The 23,968-nt window shown below is 36.3% G+C and overlaps 1 protein-coding gene across 8 annotated transcripts in view; it reads left to right on the top strand.

The window, feature by feature from the left end:
- The window catches only part of ELF2 (E74 like ETS transcription factor 2), a 95,389-nt gene that overhangs the window by 39,612 nt on the left and 31,809 nt on the right, over positions 1 to 23,968 (top strand). For 7 of the 8 annotated variants that reach the window (XM_040473714.1, XM_040473733.1, XM_040473747.1 and 4 more), the window contains one exon: positions 2,030 to 2,195. In XM_040473714.1, coding sequence (XP_040329648.1) covers positions 2,030 to 2,195 — 166 coding nt within the window. Of the gene's footprint in view, positions 1 to 2,029; positions 2,196 to 10,188; positions 10,292 to 23,968 lie in introns of all 8 variants that reach the window. The other variant, XM_040473793.1, reaches the window with a different exon arrangement.

Below are 23,968 nucleotides of genomic sequence, written 5' to 3' on the forward strand. Positions count from 1 at the left end.
GAAACGATGTTCCTTTATAATTTGAAGAAATGGCTCCCTTGTCATTTTCCTTCTAATGTGACTGTTGAGAAGACTGAAGTCTGAATCCATTTCTTTGTATGTGACCTGTATTTTCTCTCTAGAAACTTGCAGAATCTTCCGATTTATCTCCAGTATTGTGATATTTCACAGTGGTGTGCCTCAGCTTAGGTCTCCCTTAATTTTTTATATTAAATATCTGGTAGGTCCTTTCAAATGGGCAGCTCATATCCTTCAACTCTAGAAAATTTTCTGGAATTCTTTCATTTCTTTCAATCTTTTTTCCCCCCTCCCCTATTTTGTTCTTCTGGAACTTTATTATTCAGATATTGGACCTCCTGGACTGGTTCTCTAGTATCATTCTATTTTCTCTCCTATTTTTTATAACCTCATCTTTTTTTCTCTGGTTTCTGGAAGACTGCCTCAATTTTATCTTCCAAGCCTCCTTTTTTTTTTTTTTTTAATTTCAGCTGTCATGTTTTTAACTTTTTTTTCCTCTTTTTTTTTCTTTTTTTTTTTTAAACGTTTATTTACTTTTGAGACAGAGAGAGACAGAGCATGAACAGGGGAGGGGCAGAGAGAGAGAGGGAGACACAGAATCTGAAACAGGCTCCAGGCTCTGAGCTGTCAGCAGAGAGCCCTACGCGGGGCTCAAACTCACGGACCGTGAGATCATGACCTGAGCCAAAGTTGGACGCTTAACCGACCAAGCCACCCAGGCGCCCCACATGCTTTTAACTTCTAAGAACTCTTTATTTTTAAATGTCTTTATTAAATTGTATTCTGTTCTCGTTATGGATATAATATCCCTGAGGAATAGGATTATAGATGTATGTATGTATGTGTGTATATGTATGTATTCTGTGTTAAAGGCTTTTCTGTAAATTACTAGTAATAGTTGACTGTTTGCTTATGATTAAAAGTGGAGGACTAAAAAGCTGATTGAAAAATCTATTTTGGGGGGGTGCCTCGGTGGCTCAGTTGGTTAAGCCACCGCTCTTGATTTTGGTTCAGGTTATGATCTCATAGTTGTGGGATCAGGCTCCATGTCGGGCTCTGCACTGAGTGTGGAACCTGCTTGGAATTCTCTCTCTCTCTCTCTCTCTATCTCTCTCTCTCTCTCTTTCTCTTTCTCTTTCTCTCTTTCTCTTTCTCCCCCTCCCCTGCTTGTGCATGCTCTCTCTCAAAATAAATAAATGTTAAAAAAACCCCTCTATTTTTGGTACATTATCAATACTAACAAATATGCCTAATATACCTTGAAAATGCTCCTGTTATTCCCTCACCAGAAAGTTAATTCTCCAGTCTTCTGCTGAAATGAGGGCCAGTTGCTTAACATCATGGAGGAGGAACAGGTCTAGGAATCAGAGTGCTTTTCAAACAGCTTTGATGGGATTTTCCTGTTTGAACCCCTCCTCTTTCTCTACCACCTGCTACTCCATTTTCAGGGGTAATGGGTACTGCCTTCTGTGGGTTTTCCAGTGTAAGGTGTGTTGTTTCTCAGCTTCTTTTTGCTGCCAGGTTGATTTGGCTTTCCTGGATCTCCTTAACTACTTCATAACACTTACCCATCCACTTTTAATCTTCTAAGATTTTGTTGCTCTTATCTCTTCTCCTTTGTTGCACTTATCTCTTCTCCTTATGGGTTTGTGTTGAAAAGTCTTTTACTTTGTTTTAGTGGGTTTCATGAGATAGTGCAATTATATGCATGGTTTTAATTTGTCGTTTTAGTCCTGAAGCCGATTATTTAAAAAGTTTAATCTAAGACTCACTTCCTGAGACTTGAAAAGATTGTTAAAGTTCCCTTTTCATCTCTTGTTTTAGTTTTTACGTTCATATTTATATGTTATCCATGAAACTCATTATGTAATATACATAAAACTCATTGTGTAATATGTGAAACTCGTGTAATACATGAAACCCCTTGAGACTATGTGAACTCAAGTATTTAGGAGTAAATCCAGAATTTGTGAATAAAAAAGTTGATTGTTTTCTAAATTTGCTCTTGCAGGAAAGTGAAAAGGTTTCTGAGTATCCAGCAGTGATTGTGGAGCCGGTCCCAAGTGCCAGATTAGAGCAGGGCTATGCAGCCCAGGTTCTGGTGTATGATGATGAGACTTACATGATGCACGATGTGGCAGAGGAACAAGAAGTTGAGACCGAGAATGTGGAAACAGGTAGACATCTCACAAAATGTTCATTATTTGTGACTTTCTCATTTTATAAGTGTCAATGTTACTATTGCCAACTGAATGATACGTATGAAAGAACCTCTTTTTGCTTAGAAACCAGTGAAACATCTCTTATTTAAGGGACTTTAGTATATATATATATATATATACACAAAGTCCTACATCACAGTTCTTTGAAGTATAACAGGTCTCATACAATGGACCCTAAGGACAAAATTACAGGCCTGCAATAATAGAATTATCTTTAGTATTTTTTTTTTTTTGAGAGTGTGACTAGTTATTTAGATATAGAAGTCCATAGGCTAGTATATGAGGGTAACTTTTTAATTCAAAATCTGTAGAGTACTCTCATTTTATAACAGATTCAGAGTTTCTTTGAATCAATATTGGTGGAGCAGTATGATTCCTTTTTTCTTAGGTCAGACGCGTCTTTGTAGCAGTCGGTCAGCATCTTCTTCCCTTTTTGTCGTCTGAGAAATTTTGGTGTTTCAGTCTGTCTGCATTTAATTGGAGATTGATAATATGCAATCCTTGGAAACCTTTTCATTTTTGCCATTGACCATAAAGAGAATAGAGTATCTCACCAGAAAGATGGTATGACTGTTGTGTAATAATAAACGTTAAAATTTATCTTTAGCTCTTAATGGAGAAAAAAATCCTTATACTTGGCTTGCAATTCTCATAAACTTTCTTACATATTTAGATAAATTTCTACAAATGTAGTTACGTCTCATGATTAACATTTTTGAATATTCTGCTGTTGAGGCCCACTAGCACCCCTCAGACTACTAGCTCCTAGTTAAGGCTGTTCTTCCTCCAGTTTTATTTCTTACTGAGCCAAAGGATTAAAAGTTACCTTGCTCTTCAGAGCAGTGATGGCAACAAGGCCAGCAAACTCCGCTTGAAGTGATAATTCCTTCTCTCAAAATAGGTAGTTAAGCACTTCATACAGGCTTCGTGACCTTGGACTGAAGTGGTACTTGATTTACACAGTAGATAATGCAAGTGGCAGGAAGATACATGTGTGGTTTTTTGAGGGTTTTGGAGAGTTTTCCAGTCTGAAGCGAGACGCATGGGGGCAGAGATGAATTTTCTTCTTGAGAAAAAGAATAGGAAGAACAGCAGGGTGATAGTTTGAAGTAGATATTGTAACTGATTTTATTACAGGAGCATAACTAAGCAGAAAACTAATGGCACAAGAAAAAAAGTATGATAGCTTAAGTTGAATGGAAAAAAACAAAAAAAAGAACGTGTTTGAAATTCCTGGAAGTTGTTTTGATCAAAAAAATAAGGAAGACACACTATCTGCTAACTAATTTGGATGTAAATTTAAAAAATAAAAAATAAAATTAAAAAAATAAGGAAGACTATGATTTTGGTAGCAAATCGGAAACTTTGTAAAATATGAAAACTACAGTGCCAAATTTGCATAAGTAGAAAATTATGGATATTTATCACATTAAAATACCACAGCAGGTCAGCCAGATCTTATTGGTTGTATAATTGATGATTGCTGCTTCATTAATTTCAATTACTCAGGTAAAAACAATTCCAAATAGGAAGTGGATATAATGTGTTCAAGGAATTTTATTTTCTTAGTCATCTTAAACTCTGAGGGTGATGATAATCATTTATAGGGCAGAGATATGAACGATCGTGATATTGGAAAAGGGAATATACATAGTCTGGGTAAAAGAACATTTATTTTTGTGATATTTTGAAAGCAGTTTTGACTAGCTGATAATATTTTTTAGATTTTTTTTCTTCATCATGAAAAGGAAGTATTAGTAAATAACTTGTATTATCCTAAAATAGTCTAAAAGTACCAGAGAAGTTCATCTTAAACATTTTAAATTCTGTTCTGGTTCATGTTTCTGTTTTTTTTTAAATCTATGCTTGCTCTATTACTTCAAAAAATAAAGAATAGTATCATATAGCTATTTTTGTCTCTCACAGAATAACACAGTAAAACTTAGAATTCATTTATAACTCTTTTAAAGGCAATGCCAAATTGAGACTGAAAACTGCTGGCTCATACATCTCATACATCTATAATTAGAACAATTTAAAACACTCCAATTTATTCATCATAAAGCATGCAGAACTTGAAACTACAACATACTAAGTTATTTGAAAATACTATGGCTCATGGGTTTTTAATGTAACTTTATAAGAATTGTTAATATATATACATTAGTTTAGAATCAGCTAATCCAAACCTAATTTTGTTTTTATTTAAGGAATAAAATGCATTGTTAAAAAGATTTTATTTTTAAGTAATCCCTACACCCAACATGGGGCTCGAACTTAAAACCCTGAGATCAAGAGTCCCATGCTTTACCTACTGAGCCAGCCAGGTGCCCCAATAAAGAATAAAATGCATTTTTAAAGTTTATTTATTTATTTTGAGAGAGAGAGAAAGAGAGCAGGGGAGGGGCCGAGAGAGAGGAAGAGAGAGAAAGAGAAAGAGACAGAGTCCCAAGCAGGCTCCTCACTGTGAGCACAGAGCCTGACGTTAACCAAGAGATCGTGTGTGACCTGAGCCAAAATCAAGAGTCGGACGCTTAATCGACTGAGCCACCCAGGTGCCCCAAGAATAAAATGCATTTTTAAACAAGTAAAAATCTGAATAAATTTTCATTCTTCTGATACCTAGAACATATACAGATAAATAAAGTTGTTATGACTTATCCTAATGTATGTTTCCTTTTAGGTAGTGGATTAAGATCAGGTTCATTTTGTAGTGCTATAAATTTTTAACTTAAATTCCAGAAACGTGTAGGTTTTGGAGAAGAAGTTGGGAAAAAAGGGAAAGGAATATTTATAAGATGTCTACAGAGGTTTTCATTTGGTGAATTGGTGGAAATGAGATCTGTATAGAGTAAGATTTCCTTTTGTACATCTAGGAAATACTTTCTGGAATGCTCCTATGTTATAACTTAGGTTATATTCATAATTCATAATTCAATATTCATATATTCATAATTCAACATTCATAATTATATTTATTGACCTGATATAGCAATTCTCTGCATGTGTACATTAAAGTTTTTCTTTTATTGCTATATAACCATATGTATATGTTTATACCAGAAACCATGTTCATGATGAAATCTAGGTAGGAGTACTAAAATTATATAGTGAAGTACAGTTAGCCATCTTAATTATTTTGTGTATAAAATGATGTCTCATTTTGTTAGTAGTAACCATAGGCTATTTTGCTTCACCTTTTTATAGACAAAAAAATTCTACATTTCTCTCACAGAGCTTATGTGCAATAGTAATCCTCTCTTAAATTTTATAGGAAAAGCCAAATATATGTTTTGAGACTTTAAAAATAGGCATATTCATCTAAACCTATAAATTGCCTTTTGATGATAACTGGAGATCAGTAATCATAAGGAGTCTTTGGGGAATAGTAATGAAGTATGAGTGCCGTCTTGAGTCTGGCAGGCTGGAAATACCCTTGCCAGTGGCTGCAGACTCCACTCCACTCCAGTTCTGGGGGCCTGCTAGGTAGACTGATGTGGCACATTGGGGATGGAGAGGGGTTTCTGGGATTCCCTACTGAGATTTGAGGTAGATAGATAGGTAGATAGAGAACACATGAATTTTAAAAGGTTATTACAGATTACCATTTAAAAAGTAACAAGTTTATACCAATACAATCAATAGCAGATATGTTTTGATAGAAATCTTTTAAGGCTCGGCTGAGAAGATTGAACTGTTTAGGATCTGCTTCTTCATCTTGCACCTTAACTTAACTCTATTTATCCTCTTAACCTTCCACTTTAATTTATGAGAATATATCACAGATACTTTGCATTTCTTACGTGCAAAGGTACTGCCTTCAACATGTTTCTTTCCCTCAAGGGGTTAATCATTTAGTTTTAACATATATAATATATACTGTATTGGAAATGTAAAGCAGTATAGAATCAATTGGGTTCTGCTTACAAGTTCAAAGAGATTTTCAGAAGAACGTTCAATTTACAGGATTAGGGAATGTTTAGAGAAAGTAAAGAAGGAGGACAGATGGTAGGATTTGGATGGGCAGATAGGAGGTAAGTGAAAGACACTGTAGACTGAGGACAATATAATTAATAATGGGTAGAATATTGAAGTTCAAGTCATGTTTAGAAGATATTGTGAGTAAACGAGACCTTGACAGGAGGTCCCATTAAGAGTTGTGACTACAGGGGCGCCTGGGTGGCGCAGTCGGTTAAGCGTCCGACTTCAGCCAGGTCACGATCTCGTGGTCCGTGAGTTCGAGCCCCGTGTCAGGCTCTGGGCTGATGGCTCAGAGCCTGGAGCCTGTTTCCGATTCTGTGTCTCCCTCTTTCTCTGCCCCTTCCCCGTTCATGCTCTGTCTCTCTCTGTCCCAAAAATAAATAAACGTTGAAAAAAAAAATTAAAAAAAAAAGTTGTGACTATATTATGATTTGAACTCGAGAGTGAGTGATAAGGCTTGCAAGAAGCAGAAAAATTTGGAAGGTTTTGAGTAGAAAGTACTATGTAATTAGTATCTCAGGATCTGATGATTGTAGAGGAAGGGATGAGGCAGGCAGACTCGTTGTTGTGGTTATGAGTTAAGGGTTGACTTGAGAACTATTAAAACAAGGTAGAAGCAACAGGAATAGAAGGGGCTTATGTAAGGAATACTACTATGCAAGATCTAACAATACTTGACATGGCAAATTAGGGGGAGAGGCATAGTTAGGGAAGATATTACTCGTTTCTTTTGACCCTAACTTGATGGCCGTAATATCATACAAGAATTCGAAGAAGGCAAGACTGTTTTGGGAAACAGGTAAGTTTGCTAGTAGGTGTGTTGATTTTGAGTTGAAGCAGAGCAGATCTGAGGAGAAATATTTGGGTATTTAAAGATGTACAAATGTGTAGTCAGGGTCCCACTGCAAAAGTGATGGCATATTCAAATTAGGATAAATTTTAGAATGTTTTAATAAATGGCTAGTTACAAATGTGTGGGCAAGCATAGGGTGCCCATAAGAAATAGGGCAGTAGTCCAGAGGTGGCAGCAGCAGAGCTCCTTCTGTCCTTTGGCCTGAGGCCCAAAGGGAGGGCATGGTTACTGGAACCCAGAAGAAGAGAGCCCTGGAAAGAGGGTCACCTTGGGAGGATCTGGGACCTTTGGTCAAAGGATGCAGCTGGCTTGAGGGTGATGCTACAGGGAAGGAGCCAGGGAATAAGGACCCTGATTTTGTTCTCCTTCTTCCCTCTAATTCCCTGCCAAGGCTCTCCACTGATCAAATGCAATCTAAAGCTTTGGGAGTCCTGTTGAAGTCAGACTTCTGGGACAGAGAGCAGCATTAAGAAGGGTGGAGAATAGACCTGGAGGGGCAAAGGGAACATATCTAGTATAGTTAAAGCTTATAAAAGAAAGATCAAGGAGAGACTGATTTGGGAATCATCATCATCGATGCCATGGAAACATATGGAATCTCCAGAAGGAAAGGTGTTTGAGAGATTTCTCTAAGGGAGAAGGTATTTATATTCCGTGTTTGTCTTCCTGTGATCAAGAACAAAGGACACAAAATTAAGGAATTGACCTTAGGGAATGTTTACATTAAACATTTTTTTTTTCTAATGTTTATTCATTTTTGAGAGATGGAGAGAGACAGAGCATGAGTGGGGGAGGGACAGAGAGAGAGGGAGACACAGAATCAGAAGCAGGCTCCAGGCTGGGAGCTGTCAGCATAGGGCCTTCGGGGCTCGAAACCATGGACCGTGAGATCATGACCTGAGTTGAAGTCGGATGCTCAACTGACTGAGCAACTCAGGTGCCCCCAGGGAATGTTTACATTTTGAGAAACCTGAAGAAGAGCCAAGAGTAATCAATTAATGATAGAAAATCCTATTCCTGAGATTAATATTTTTTTTTTCTTCTAGCCTTTTAAGTAGTTCTCTTTAGTAGAAAAAGGAAGAATATTGATTGGGTTGGTTAGTCTTGGTTTCAGACTTCTAATTTATCACTTACTTATCAGTATTTAACTTTTTGGGAGTCAGTTTCACTGTCATGAAATAGTAATGCAAGGTTGTGAGGACTACATAAAATAAATATATAAAACACAGTGCTTGTGATGTAGTAAGTGCTCCGTAAGTATCCCTTTAACTTCATTAGGTCCTTTCCTGTGCCTTCAAATATATAGAAGGTCTTTTATACATTAAAACAACATTTGTTTACTTTTCCATTGTGTTTTTCTCTTTCCTTTCACTTCACTTTTTGTAAAAAAAACAAGTGCTCTATACCTTCAGTGTGTACTTTTTCCTTGTCATTCCTTCCTTAGCTTACTGTGCTTTGGCACCTACCTTTATCCTTCTCCAGAAGCTCTTTGTTTATCAGATTTCAAAAGACACTCCTCTGCGAAATTCAGTGACCCACAGAATCATCCAGAAGTAGGTCCTTCCTGTTCTGGCCTTCTTATCTACTGAAACATTATACTCTAGCTGTTTTCCTTATTGCCCCTTGCATGGACTGTTTATGCTTCTGAACTTTTGCTCGAATACATTTTTCTATCAACCCGTGTTCAGGTATTATCCATTTTTTTAAGGCCCAGCTACACGAAACTTTCCTCAGTGATTCTGGCCTGCATTAAATGCTCCCTTTCCTGATCTTCTGTTAGACCATCTGGGCTTAGGCACTTGATCATTGCTTTCTTATACTGTTCTTGTGTGTATACATATTCCTTTTGTTTTCAAAGTAAACGTAGAAGTCCCTTGAAGACATACTTTTTTATTTTGTTGAATACAGTGTACAATATAGTATTTAACACATAATTGCTAGGAAATACAGATTGAAACAAATTGAGTTTTGACTTAGTATTGCAGTATAATCAAGAACCATCTATGTAAAATCTTAAATACATTTTCTTTTTTTGGTACCAAATTAAATGTTGAATACTTTAGGGTTATTTAAAATATAGAAAGGTAGTCATCCAAAAATATAAATATGGCTATCCAAAATATATCAAAGCCCATAATGTTGTCATACTAGATTAACTTCATCTTAAAATCACAGTAGGCTTTAATCATTTGTGATTATACCTAAATTTGATTTTTTTTACAATAAAATCAATACATTCCCATTGGAGAAATTGGGAAGTATTGCAAAGAGAAACAGTGAAAATCACTCATAATCTTACCAGCAAGGGAACAGTAACTATTGCTTTTTATATGTCCTGCTGGCCTTGTTTAAATGTTATGTAATACAAGTGGATTTATTAATCTTTACTAACAAACTGGCTGAAAGCAGTCTGGTAGCTTCTTACTTCTCTTCTGATCATTGGGAGCAGGACTTTGGTTTTTTTTAATTTTTATTTATTTATTTATTTTTTTCCCCAACGTTTTTTTAATTTATTTTTGGGACAGAGAGAGACAGAGCATGAACGGGGGAGGGGCAGAGAGAGAGGGAGACACAGAATCGGAAACAGGCTCCAGGCTCTGAGCCATCAGCCCAGAGCCTGACGCGGGGCTCGAACTCACGGACCGCGAGATCGTGACTTGGCTGAAGTCGGACGCTTAACCGACTGCGCCACCCTGGCGCCCCAGGACTTTGGTTTTTAACTAGGTATCAAAACATAAAACTTTTGTGTTAATAGTTAAAGAAATGATCAGGAAAAATTAGAAAACTTAGGCATCTACATTTATGAACAAAATTGTGTTTAGGGGTTAGTTGAAAAGCTAGATGAATGATCAGAATTTTTACATAACTCAACAAGAAAGCACTGCTTTTAAAAAAAATACATGGAAGTTTAGTTTTTTGAAATGCAGTTTAAAAAAAGAAATGAGATTTCTGTCTTGAAAAATAAGTTCAGGAGCCAAATTTCTTTTCTTGAAAAGTCTCAAGAGTAGGTTGACTTCATGATGAGCTGTGATAACTTTTGTATTTGTTATACCATCAGAAATCCTCCCTGTGGCACAAAAGGACTCTTTTAATTAGAAAATATTGTTGCCACAGGGAGGTAGAAGATCGACATGAAAAACTGGGGATCTGAAAAGGAGCCCCTATCCTAGGATTACCTGAAGGTGAAACAGATTGAGCCAGAAGGAAGACAATGCTGGTAGGTTGGTTTTTCATTTACTAAGAATGTTTACAACTTTCCATTTAATTACAATTATTTCAATATACCTATACCATATTTTTGTTTCAAGAGTGACAATGATTTCTCCTTAAGGAGGGAGAAATAATGTAACAGTATCTTTCCTCCTAAACAATTTGTTACCTGTGCTAACCCCTGCCATGTTCCTAATATTTGTTTCTTTTTATAGATTAAGCTCTAGGGCTGTTTCATGCCGCCACTTACTTAGATGCTACTACTGACCAACATCTTCCAGTCCTTTTTTCTGCATTTCTGTTATTTCTGTTGCTTCTAATCTAGACTTTTTCTACATTTTTTTAAAGAAGTGTTTTCTTCCAGTTATCCATTTTGTTGAGTTTAGCCTAGTCACTAGTTTTCTAAAAAGGTAAAATGTGAATCTGAAGTTCCTTTCGTTTTTATTCTAGAACTGTTTGAATTATAATTGTATTGTGATTTGGATCAGTTAGAAAGCATTATTAGAGAAAAGTTTTTAATATTTTAGTAAGTATATTTCATTTAGCCTAAGATGCCATCTATTGTAAGAAACATTTTTAGATCACTAAAAGAAAAAAACGCTGCCAGTTATAACATTTAGGATACCATCAATTGTAAGATACATCCTAGTTTCAGAGATGTTAAAATGTGAAAAAGCGTACATCTTAGAATTAATGAAATATGGTATCATGCAATTATTAATCTTCCTGAAATTGCCATTTACTGGGCATTGGACATTAAAATGTCAGGTTTTTAAAAACTGGAGGTGAGTTGTGGTCGTGGAAGTCCCTAAATGTGTTGAGTAAGGTCTCTAAGTAGAGGGTGTTTAAGTGGAAAATCATTTAACTGTATTGTTTAAAAGTATACAAAGTAGCTAAAAGGTATTAAATTATGAAGAGTATAGAAGATGAAAAGTTTTAATATGACACATTTACTTAAATCAATAGAGTTTTATCATAATTGTTACTTTATAATTGGACTTTATAATCCAAAAGGAAAGTGAAGTGAAGCTTCTGCTTTCTAAACTGTTATTTTATTTTTTTAATGTTTATTTTATTTTTGCGAGAGAGAGAGAGAGAGAGAGAGAGAGAGAGAGAGAGAGTCCACATGGGGGAGGGGCAGAATGAGAGAGGGAGACACAGAATCCGAAGCAGGCTCCAGGCTCTGAGCTGTCACCACAGAGCCCAATGTGGGGCTCGAACCTACGTACCATGAGATCATGACCGGAGCCAAAGTTGGTTGCTGAATGACTGAGCCACTCAGGTGTCCCTTTAAGGGCTCTTTAAAATATCTGTCAATTTTTAGTTCACTTGAATGTATGTTTTACAGATTAGTACGTGAAGGAAAAAATAGTGGCCAAAAGTAAAGAACTACCCTGCCAGTTAAAGGAGAAATGAAAAGGAATGATTTTAAATGGTATTTGTATGCTGTAAGAAACATGTATTTTATATAAATGGAAAGAGAAGTATATCTAGAAAGTAGATCATTAAAGGATGTTTACTTTTGGAAACTAGTAGCATTCATTCCTTTGCACTCAAACTTTTTACGTTTTAATTTTTAATTTTCAAACTTTTATTATTTTTTTATAAGTTTTTAAATGTTTATTTATTTTGAGAAAGAGCAGAGGAGGGGCAGACAGTGAGAGAGAGAATCTTAAGCAGGCTCTGCACTATCAGCATGGACATGACCACGAGGTCATGACCTGAGCTGAAATCCAGAGTTGGATGCACTTAACCGACTGAACCGTCCAGGTGCCTCCAAATTTTTAATTTTTTAAAGCACTAGTTAACTTTCAATTTTGCTATATAACAATGTGTCTGAGTAATAAATTTTTTAATTTTTATTTTGTAATAGTTTTTTATTTTTTTATGTTAGCAAGAGAGAAGGAGAACATGAGCAGGGGAGAGGGGCAGAGAGAGAGAGAGAATCTTAAGCAAGCCACGTACTCAGTGCAGAGCCTGATGTGGGACTCGATCTCACCATCATGGGATCATGACCTGAGCCAAAATCAAGAGTCAGATGCTCAAAAGAACTGAGCCACTCAGGCACCCCAGTAATAAATTTTAGACTGAGGAGAGGGCTAAATTTGGATTGTATAGAATTTTAAATGAGTGCGGCACCTGGGTGGCTCAGTTGGTTAAGTGTCCCAACTTCAGCTCAGGTCATGATCTCACAGCTTGTGAGTTCGAGCCCTGTGTCGGGTGCTGTGCTGACAGCTCAGAGCCTGGAGCCTGCTTAGGATTCTGTCTTTCTCCCCTCCCCCACTCATGTTCTGTCTCTCTCTTCTCAAAAATAAAAAAAAACATTAAAAAAAAAAAAGAATTTTAAATGAGTAGCACACAAGGTTATAAATGTTGCCAAGTAGGGATAGCTGAAGGTTCTTAACTATAGGAATGCTTTAAAACATCTCTGGGTAAATTCATCCTCTACCAGCTCTTCCTAAGGGCTGATGCATGTTGGGCTCAGAGCCGAGTATCTTGTGGTAAACAAGACCTTGTCTTTGCTCTCACCATGCCTTCAGCTTTGTGGGCAATGAACAGTTAAACATATTATTATAACTAACTGTGATGGCTGTTATGATAGGATTAATGAAAAGTTTAGGGAGTATACAGCTAAGGAATGCCTAGGAGGACAGAGAATGCCTCCCTGAGAAGTGACATCTGAACAGATTTGAAGGGTTTGAAGTAATTAATTAGCCAGGCAGAGAATAGCATGGTTGAAAGTCTGGGAGGAAGGAGAACGTGGCCTATTTGAGTTGCAGAAGGGAATTCAGTATGGCTAGAATATGGATTATGAAAGGGAAAGGGAATTAAAATGAAGCTAATGAGGTAAAAAAATCTTATTGCTGAGGACTTTGTAAAGACTGTATCTTGTAATTGTAAGGCTGAGGACCTTGTAAGATTTGTATCTGTTTGTTGGGCCTTACCTAAAGCCCAATAGGAAGCCTTTTAAGAGTTTTTTAAAAGTATGTTTTTTTATACAAATTTAGTTGTTTCCCAAACAGTACTGTAAATGAGAAGTAAAACAAGACAATCAAAGCATTACCGAAAATGATGAAAATGACGTCTGAACTCCGTAGCTTCTCGTTCAGAGCTCCCTAATAGTTAGCTATTTTTATTCACCTGCCACTAAATTGTCTGCCTCTGTAGATTTGAGCTTTAGGTGTGCTCATCGCCTATACTAAGCTGAAAATTACAGAGATTAAAGTAGTTGCACATCTAGCCTTTCTTTTTGGAATTCAAAGCTGGGTGCTTTGGTACAATGCTGTTTCAGGAGGAGGAATCATTGTGCCTTGTGCATCCTCCATTACCATTTGTAAACTGGGAAAGAGACCCATGAGTTTTCTCAGGTTCATGAAGGCGCCCATCATTTAAAGGAGGTCAAGAACATTTTCAACGCAACTATTAACTTTTGTAGAGTTGTTTCATCTTGTGTCATGTACCTCTTTGATCACATGGTAAATTCAGCCTGTGGACCTTCTCATGGAACAACTTTTTAAAATATATAAAATACAATAACTAGGATTACAAAGGAAACAAATATATTGAAATATAGCTTTTGAACTATTTTTAATTGTGATATATTAATGCATATGCTTCTTTAATAATGAATCATAAAATGAGATCTAGTGGCAGATCTAATTTATGTCTATAAATAGTTATGACCATAAATTACATTTTGAGATATCTGTAACAACTATAATATGAAAATATTTATGATATCTATTGGTCATGAAGTCACAAAACTGCCCAAACTATTGTGATTTGTGCCATTATTTAAAATTAAAATGCTTGGGGCGCCTGGGTGGCGCAGTCGGTTAAGCGTCCGACTTCAGCCAGGTCACGATCTCGCAGTCCCTGAGTTCGAGCCCCGCGTCAGGCTCTGGGCTGATGGCTCAGAGCCTGGAGCCTGTTTCCGATTCTGTGTCTCCCTCTCTCTCTGCCCCTCCCCCGTTCATGCTCTGTCTCTCTCTGTCCCAAAAATAAATAAACGTTGAAAAAAAAAATTAAAAAAAAAATAAATAAATAAAATTAAAATGCTTAATTTCAGTTAAAATCTAAAAACAGTTTTTCTAGGTTTCATCCATATATTATTATTTTAGCTGTCATCTACCTTTTTCTCATCCTTTCTTGCCTATATTCTGCCCTACTGCTATTCTCTTTTTCCTAACAAGTCATAGTGGGGATCTGGAAGCCATTTTATTTTTTTTTTTAATATTTTTTGTAAATTTTTTTAATGTTTGTTTATTTTTGAGAGAGAGAGAGAAGGAGAACGGGGGAGGGACAGAGAAAGAGGGAGACACAGAATTAAGATCAGGCTCCAGGCTCTGAGACGCCAGCACAGAGCCCAACGCAGGGGTCAAACTCACGAACCATGAGATCATGAGCTGAGTTGAAGTCAGACACTTAACCGACTGGGCTACCCAGGCACCCCTGAAAGCCATTGAATACACTTTTATGATCCCTGCTAAGAAAAAAAAGCGCCTCTCAACTATGTAGTGGTTGATTGATTGACCTAATTTAACTTATTCTATTTTTTTTTTTTAATTTTTTTTTCAACGTTTATTTATTTTTGGGACAGAGAGAGACAGAGCATGAATGGGGGAGGGGCAGAGAGAGAGGGAGACACAGAATCGGAAACAGGCTCCAGGCTCTGAGCCATCAGCCCAGAGCCTGATGTGGGGCTCGAACTCACGGACCGCGAGATCGTGACCTGGCTGAAGTCGGACGCCTAACCGACTGCGCCACCCAGGCGCCCCAAATTTAACTTATTCTAAAACATTCTAATATTTGAGCATTTAGTATATTTCTTTAAAGGCTCATTTAATATTTTATGACCTATTTGTCAGTTTGAGATCCATCTATTTCCGTGACAAAAATTTCTGTGGCCAGTGGTTCTCAAACTTGACCATACATCAGAATCATCTGAAGCACTTGTTAAAATACAGATTGCTAGGCCCACCTCCAGAATTTCTGATTCAGTGGATCAGGGATGGGACTTAAGAATTTGCATGTTTCACAAGTTCGCAGGTGATGCTGATGCTGATGCTGATGCTGTTGGCCCAGGGATCATACTTTGAGAACCATTATCTAAACTATTGGGAATGACAGCACTGAAAGAGAGCTTCTGCCATTGTGAAAACCCAGTTAATACAGTAGCTTCTTACCACGTTGTGTTATTTCCATCACAGAAGATTGATATTGGGGGTGAAAAGATACCAAAATTCTTTCAGGTCTATATGAGATGATGTAATGAATTACTATTAATTAATTCATCAATAAATATTCATGGAGCATCTACCATATGCCAGGCACTATTTTAGGCATGGGCTAGCCGGGTAGACAAGACAGGCAATGTATCTACATTCCTAGTGCTTAGAATTTAGTGAAGAAAGCATGTAAGTTTGCCATACTGTAAAATTGTTTTGTCACAAATCAGATTATATAAATTAACATCTCCCAAACTGTTTTTTTGTAGATTTAATATTTGCAATTAAGCTAAGATCATTTCTTTTCAAGCATTTGAAGCAGCAGATAAATTCTCCCTCTTCCACCTTCATGTGACAGTTATTAAATACAGATGAGATACTGGTAAACTTAACATTTATCATGCACAAAGTACCTATTATATACAAACAACATCATGGCTCCTAGGGAGTAAGTGATTCAAAGTCGAATAAGACATGGTGCCTGGCCTTAAGGAAGCTTATCACCTAAATTGAGGAAAACTAGCATTCAAGGAAATAATACCATGGTGTAGGTACAGTTGCGGAAAGGTGAGGAAGCACAAAGAATTGCCAAGTATGGTAGCTAATCTAAAAGTTCCAGATTGCATTATAGCTATATGGTGGTTCATTTTAAATTTCATCGTTAAGGCATAGCTGACAGTTAAGGCCTCTGGCTTTAGGGGCAGAGGAACAAGTCAAATGGAATTAAGCATTCCTAAATCTCACCATTTTAATTTTTTTATGTGTGGAAATAGTACCACAAAACACGAGTGACTTATTTTTTCCCATTTTTCTTTTTCCCATTCATAAATCAGAGGACATTGAAAGAACCCAGCCTGTTTGCAGTGGTTAGCTACAATTTAGGAATGGGATTAGGAAATGGGATGGTACTAATTGTTATTTAAAAAATTTTTTTATGTTTCTATAATTTTTTTCATCAGTATACCAGGGAAGAAAGAATGTAGCCCATTTCCTCTCTTTTGTTTAGGCATTGTTAAGATATAATGCCAGTTTTTATAAGAGATAACCCATATTCTCCTAATTTAAGGTCGGTGTTTGATCATAACTGGATGTTTGATTTCTTTTCACTTTGTAAATCAGTCAAAATACATATCCGACTTGAATGAACAGTTAAATTTTAAAATTTAACTGAAAATATTTTTCATATGTTTTATATTAGGTGGGTGGTGATCATAGGTAGTTATTCTCCAGGATAACTTATTTATTATTTTCTTATTATTATTTATTTAAGAATATATTCAAACAAAACAAATTACTTGTTAGAACTTGGGAGAGATTTTCTTAAAACTAGACAACCTTGCAAAAGATCACTCTAGGAAGTTTTACATCAAAAAGGAAAGAGTTATAGCTCTAATTTAGTTAGTGAAAAGGTACTTCTTATTATACATGATGTTTGACAAGACTTTTAGGAAAACCAGAATTCTTTTGCTTCTTCTATATTACCTTTTTTTTAACAACTTAATTCTCAGAAAATAGATAGTCAGAATAATAAGTTAGAATGAAAAAATTCTTTTCAAAGGAAACCAAGAATTGGTCTAAGAGGAAAAAGAAATGGAAAGGTGCTGATTTCTTCCTGAGACATTTGCTTGCTTTCTTTTTTTAAAATTTTTTAATGTTTATTTATTTTTGAGACAGAGAGAGAGCGTGAGTGGGGTAGGGGCAGAGAGAGAGAGAGGAAGACACAGAATCTGAAGCAGGCTCCAGGCTCTGAGCTGTCAGCCCAGAGCCTGATATGGGGCTCAAACCCACAAACCGTGAAATCACGACCTGAGCCGAAGTCGGACGCTTAACCGACTGAGCCACCCAGGCGCCCCCAGGCTGAATTCTTATACTTCCTAAAGGAAGTAAAAGAGCATGAGGACCTGAGACCATTTGTGGAGTTATCTGAGATGGCCTGTTGTACACAGAGCATATTTGTGTGTGTGTGTGTGTGTGTGTGTGTGTGTGTGTGTGTGTGGCTAGAATAAGAAATTAGATATGGCCCTAACTGTAAAGGATGTTGCTTTTTATTGGGGAAAATATATAAGAAAACAACTCTTTAGGAGTGCCTGGGTGGCTTAGTCAGCTAAGCGGCCGCCTGTGGCTCAGGTCATGATCTCATGCATGGTCTATGAGTTTGAGCCTTGTGTCAGGCTCTGTGCTGACAGCTTAGAGCCTGGAGCCTGCTTCTGTTTCTGTGTCTCCCTCTCTCTCTGCCCCTCCCCCACTCACACTCTGTCTCTGTTTCTGTCTCTTTCTTTCAAAAATAAACATTTAAAAAAGAAAAGAAAAGAAAAGAAAACTCTTTATAACCGAAGGTTCAAAGAAAATCTGTGTTGTAAGAATGAGAGAGAGAGCTATTATTTATTTTGATGGAACGTTCATATTTTAGCTGGGCCTGGGAGAATAAAATTTCATTTGAGAAATGTTAAAGAAAAAAAATCAATGATCCTTGTTAAAGCACCATAAGGAAGACTTTATTCAAGGGGGGGTACTATTATGATAAGGATAGAGACCACTGTTACATGATTTTGCAGTGAGGGAGAGAGAGAGTGGGCTCAACTCTGAGTACAGCATAAGCAAGTGGTAATTTATGGCCAAGGAGCAGAGTCATTGGATGGAAAATTTCTAAGAGAAAACATCAGGAATGGAGGGGTGGGGGTTCTGGTTAAACAGATTCTTGCTAAATACAGGCCAGGATGATCACACATTAGCTGGGGATTTGGGAAGGATGAGGAACCCGATTAGATATGGAGAGTAATCAGATATGGAGGATGAGGGATTCTAAACAGACTAGCTAAACTGACTTAAAGTTCTTGTTAGAATGGGATTTTATAAGGAAGTACACAGATGGGCCTAGGAGAAGGTTCAGGAGCCTGACTAAAGAAAGTTTGGTAGACAAAGAATCTTTGTTCAGCAGCAAAAGATTTTCTGGTTGAAAAGTCATCATTTATACCTTCTTCTACCTTACCTCCTAGCCCAAAACCAGATCATGTCAGTTTTCAATTTTGCCTCCAAAATATATCTTGAATCTACCAGTTTCTTTCCATCGTCATTGCTCCTAGCCTAGACTAATCTGTAGTTATTTTATGTGAGTTATGACCATGGCCATTGGCCTTCTAACTGGTGTTCTTATTTTCACTCTTGGCCCTTCTGCCTTTCACTCCAAACAATCCATTCTTTATATAGTAACCAAAGTGATTTAAAATATATATTTATAAATTTAATCATTACATTCCCTTCCCTAAAACCTTGCAGTGGGTTCTAATTGCACTTAGGATAATATTCATAATTTTTAACATGGCCTTCAAGACACTGAATATTTTGTCTCCTCTCATCCATCTAGAAACAATAACAACAATAATAGCAACAAAAACAAAACCGTAACATTTAAAATGTATTTACCATATTGCCAGGAATAGTTCTTAGGTCTTTACATATTAATATATTTAATACTTTCAACAACCCTAGGCTGAATAACTTTTCCAAGGTTGGACAGCTATTTAAGTGGTGGAGCAAGGATTTAAATTCAGATTGTAAGCCCAAGCTCTGAAGCATTTATACTCTGATGAATTATATACATCCTGCTCCCCCCATTCGCACACTGTTGTCTTTTATATATATACACACATATACACACTGTTGTCTTTTTGCATTTCCATTAATCTAAAATTTACCTTCACATGGTACTCACATACACCATTTGCTTTCTGGGACAGAGTGCTTTCCATTTTTCAGTTTCTTACTCCTGGTCATCCTTTAGATCTCAGTTTAAATGTCACTTTCTAAGAGAAATATTGCGTTTAGCTGATAAAAAGTCAATCTCCATTAGGACTGTTCTGTTATTTTTGTCATAGCCCCCAGTTTTATTTTTTGGTTAGCACCTACAACTTTGATACAATAAACTCCCACAATGTGAGGGTAAATAATTCCCAAAACCTCAAATTGCATGGAACATGGCATTATTGTGAGTTTAATAAAATGGCCCAAGACAAGCTGTGTGGAGAAAGACGTGTGTGAAAGGGGTTCCAGGACTCAGACTATGGCATCCAGATCAGTCTAAGGTCCGGCTGTGGTTTGGTGCCACCTGGTGGGTAGTTGTGTACTCCAGTGACGGTTTGAGGGTAGAGTGGAAGATGGGAGCCAATTACCATGTATTCATTATTCAGTACATTACCATGTATTCATGTATTCATTAAGTTCTGTTCTATTTGTATTTACTTGTTTAATGTTTCCACATGATGCTTCATAAAACCAGAGGGCTTATCCTTTGTGTTTACTGGTATTGCTCAGAGATAGGCACCACATAGGTTTTCAATAAATTATTTATTGATGGGTGAGTGAATGAGAAGACATCATGAACGAGAACAATGCCAGGAATTTTGGATTTTATTTAGATTAGGCTTTGTAGTGGCATATGGTAGAGAGAGATAAGGCTAGAAAGATAGAGTGGAACCAGATTATGGTAGCCCTTGAATAAAATAGTTAGGAACTGGGTGAAACGTGAGCTGGAGAAATTGAGAAGTGAAAAGAAGGACACTTATTTTAAGCAACTAGAACATACTGAAATAATAGAAATAGAAGGTATAGCTTCCAGAATACTAAGTTGGGGGTAGGAAATAAACTAAACGTGATGAAATCTAACAAAAGGCAACAAAGGAGAAAAAATGGAAATACAAATAATAAATCAAGATAGTAGAAGTAAGTCCAAAACATCAGAAATCATATTAAAGTAACCTGTTGTGATCTTAACATGAGCCTGTGTTATTTTTAACAGATAACACAAAACAAAATGATGTAAATAATATAAAAAGGATAGAAAAAAAATATTCACCTGAAAAATGCTAACCAAAGGAAGCTGGTATAATAAAATAGAATTTAGGGTGAAAATTTTTAATTGCTATGGAGACTCTTCAGACTGCTAAAAGGAACAATCCAGAAAATATAATCATCATAAACCTATGTGCATCTAACAACATAGCTTTGAAATATCATTTAAAGCAAAACCTTTCAGAATTGCAAGGAGACGTAGACATTCCTACAAAACAATGGGACTTCAGTACACCTCAGCCAAAATTGCAAAATCAAGCAGATACAAAATTAAAAATGGGATCAAAGATTTGAACCATAGGACTTACAGACTTCATAAAGTAGAGATTTATAGAACATTTTTTAAAAAGTTTATTTACTCAGAAACCGACATGGGGCTCAGTGTCACAAACCGTGAGATCATGACCTGAGTTGAAATCAAGACTTGGACGCTCAACCAACTGAGCCACCCAGGCGTATAGAACATTGTAGCTAACCTAATAAAATACAACCCCATACACTTTTTTCCAGATATACTTAGGTCAGTTTTTAACTGTGAACTAGGCCATAGAGGAATCTCAACGATGTCCAGAAAATCCATATCATTCAAAATTTATCATGTCATCCTAATACAAGATATATTAGAAACCAACAATGAAGTGAAAATCAAAATACTTTACACTGGCAACTAAAAACTCATTAACTGATGAAAGAGAAAATGAAAATTATAAAACATTTGCAACGAAATAACAATGAAAGCGTCGCATATAGAAATTTGAGATGTAATTTAAATAGAACTCACTGGAAAATTTAGTAGCTCTAAATGCATTTATTGGAGAATATGAAAGATTGATATAGTGAGCATTTAGATGTTAATAAAAGACCAACAGAATAAATCAAATTAAGTAAATGAAAGGAAATGATAAAGATAAAAGTCAATATTAATGAAATAGAAAATAAAATAGATTATTGATGAAACCATAAGTTTTAAAAAATGGATGAACCTCTGTAAAGACAGACCAAAGAAAAATGAGCACTATGAAGAAAAAAAAATGACCAGTAGAATAGAGTTTGGAAATCATAAGAAAGTACTGTGAATGACCTATTGCCAAGGATTTTGAAAATCTATGGACAATGAAAAGAATATATATATAAATTACAATTGATTCAAGAAGAAATAGAAAACATTCAAATCAACTTTTTCAGTTCTTTAATTTTACACATGTATTCCCTCATTCAAATAAAATCCACCAGACCGAGGTCTATTACTGAAATGTCAAGGGATACATACTCCCTATTATATACAAACTATTATGGAAACAGTAAAGAGGGAAAGCTTTCCAACTCATTTATGGAGGTAGTATAACTTTACTTTAAAATTGACCCAATATAAAAAGAAGAAAATTTCTTGCTGAATTTATGTATGATCATACCTACAAATATTCTAAATAAATAATAGTAAATCTAGTGCTAATTAAAAAACACATAGTGACTAACTGCATACTAGGAAGGCAAAGAAGGCTATTAGAAAATCTGTTGAAGCACTTTGTGGCTCAGTCAGTTAAGCGTCCAACTCTTGATTTCAGCTCAGGTCATGATCTCATAGTCCTGAGATCGAACCCCACTTGGGGCTCTGTGCTGAGTGTGGAGCCTGCTTGGGGTTCTCTCTCTCCCTGCCCCACTCATCCTCCCTCTCTCTTTCTCTCAAAATAAGTAAATAAACTTAAAAAAAATAAGAAAAAGGAAAATCTGTTAATCTGCCATATGAATAGACTAAAAGAGAAAACCCGTACAATCATTTCAGTAGGTGTAAAAGTTCACCATCTTCTGAGACTTTTAATCTGGATTGGGGCTTAATGAGGTATCTATATTAAAAATTATGGCAAATACCATAATTAGTAGGGGAACAGGATGCCAGCTATCATCTCTACTAACATTTTTTATGGGGGTCCTAGCAAATGTAAATAAGAAAAAGAAATAAAGATCAGAATGGAAGAAACAAATCTGGTATTCACAAATGGTTTAATTAACACATAAAATTTAAGAAAATGCATAGATTTTAAAACTGCTTTAGAGAGTTCATCAGGGTTGCTGTATACAAGAACAATAATCAGAAAATAATAAAGATGTGGTATGCATGTTTGCATGCGTGAGCGCTCACACACACACACACACACACACACACACACACACACACAGGAATAATACTCAGCCAAAAAACCAGAATGAGATCTTGCCATTTGTAACAACATGGCTCTAGGATGAACTTAGAGGGTATAACATGCTAAATGAAATAAGTCAGACAGAGGAAGACAAATATCATCTGGTTCCATTTATAAATGTGTGTAACTTAAGAAAACAAAGGGCGCCTGGGTGGGGCAGTCGGTTAAGCGTCCGACTTCAGCCAGGTCACGATCTCGCGGTCCGTTAGTTTGAGCCCCGCGTCAGGCTCTGGGCTGATGGTTCAGAGCCTGGAGCCTGTTTCCGATTCTGTGTCTCCCTCTCTCTCTGCCCCTCCCCCGTTCATGCTCTGTCTCTCTCTGTCCCAAAAATAAATAAACGTTGAAAAAAAAATTAAAAAAAACAAAAAACAAAAAACAAAAAACAAATAAAAACCAGAAACAGATCCATAGATACAGAGAACAAAGTGTTGGTTGATAGAGGGGAGGGAAGGTGGGGGGATGGGCAAAATAGGTGAAGGGGATCAAGAAGTAGAGACCTCCAATTATAAAATATAAATAAGTCATGAGGCTATACATGCACATAGAATATAGTGAATAATATTGTAAAAACATTATCTGGTGATAAATGATGACCACACTTATTCTAGTAAGCACTTAGTAATATATAGAATTGTTGAATCACTGTGTTATACACCTGAAACTGATCTAACCTTGTATGTCAGCTATACTTCAATAATAAAAATTTAAAAATAAAAAAATCAAAGTGAAACAAAAAGATCCCATTCATAATAGTAAAAAAACCTTAGGTATCTATGAATAAATCTTTTTTTAAAGATGTTCATCCATTTATTTTGAGAGAGAGAGAATGTTTGTGCACACACGCAAGCAAGCAGGGCAGTGAGAGAGAGAGAGGGAGGGTGGGAGAGGTAAGGAGAGGGAGAGAGAGAGAGAGAGAGAGAGAGAGAGAGAGAGAGAGAGAGGAGCCCAAGCAGGCTCCTTGTTCACAGCGTGGCTCGATCCCATGAACCAGGAGATCATGAGCTGAGCCAAAATCAAGAGTCAGACACTCAATTGACTGAGCCACCCAGGCACCCCTAGGAATAAATCTTAACAATAATATGCAATACTTTCATGAAAATAAGAATATAACTTTATTGAGGAGCATAAATAAATGAAGAGATATATAACTTAGGAGGAAATTCCTTTCGTCTTTAACCCACAAACACACATGGAAAGATGGACAAGGTAAAACTGTTAATTCTTCCCCAATCTATAAATTTAGCACAATTCCAGTCAAAATCTTAACAGGTATTGTTTTTGGTGGAGTTGATAAACTCTTAGATAAAGATCAAAAATAACCTAGACAATTCTGCAGAAGAGCAAAGTGTAGAGTACTTGCGCTCCTATCTTTAAGGAATGATTATATAGCCCTAGAAAAATTTTAAA

This window comes from Herpailurus yagouaroundi, unplaced genomic scaffold (assembly GCF_014898765.1).
Source record: "Herpailurus yagouaroundi ecotype Mexico unplaced genomic scaffold, PumYag 28, whole genome shotgun sequence".
Classification (NCBI taxonomy): Eukaryota; Metazoa; Chordata; class Mammalia; order Carnivora; family Felidae; genus Herpailurus; species Herpailurus yagouaroundi.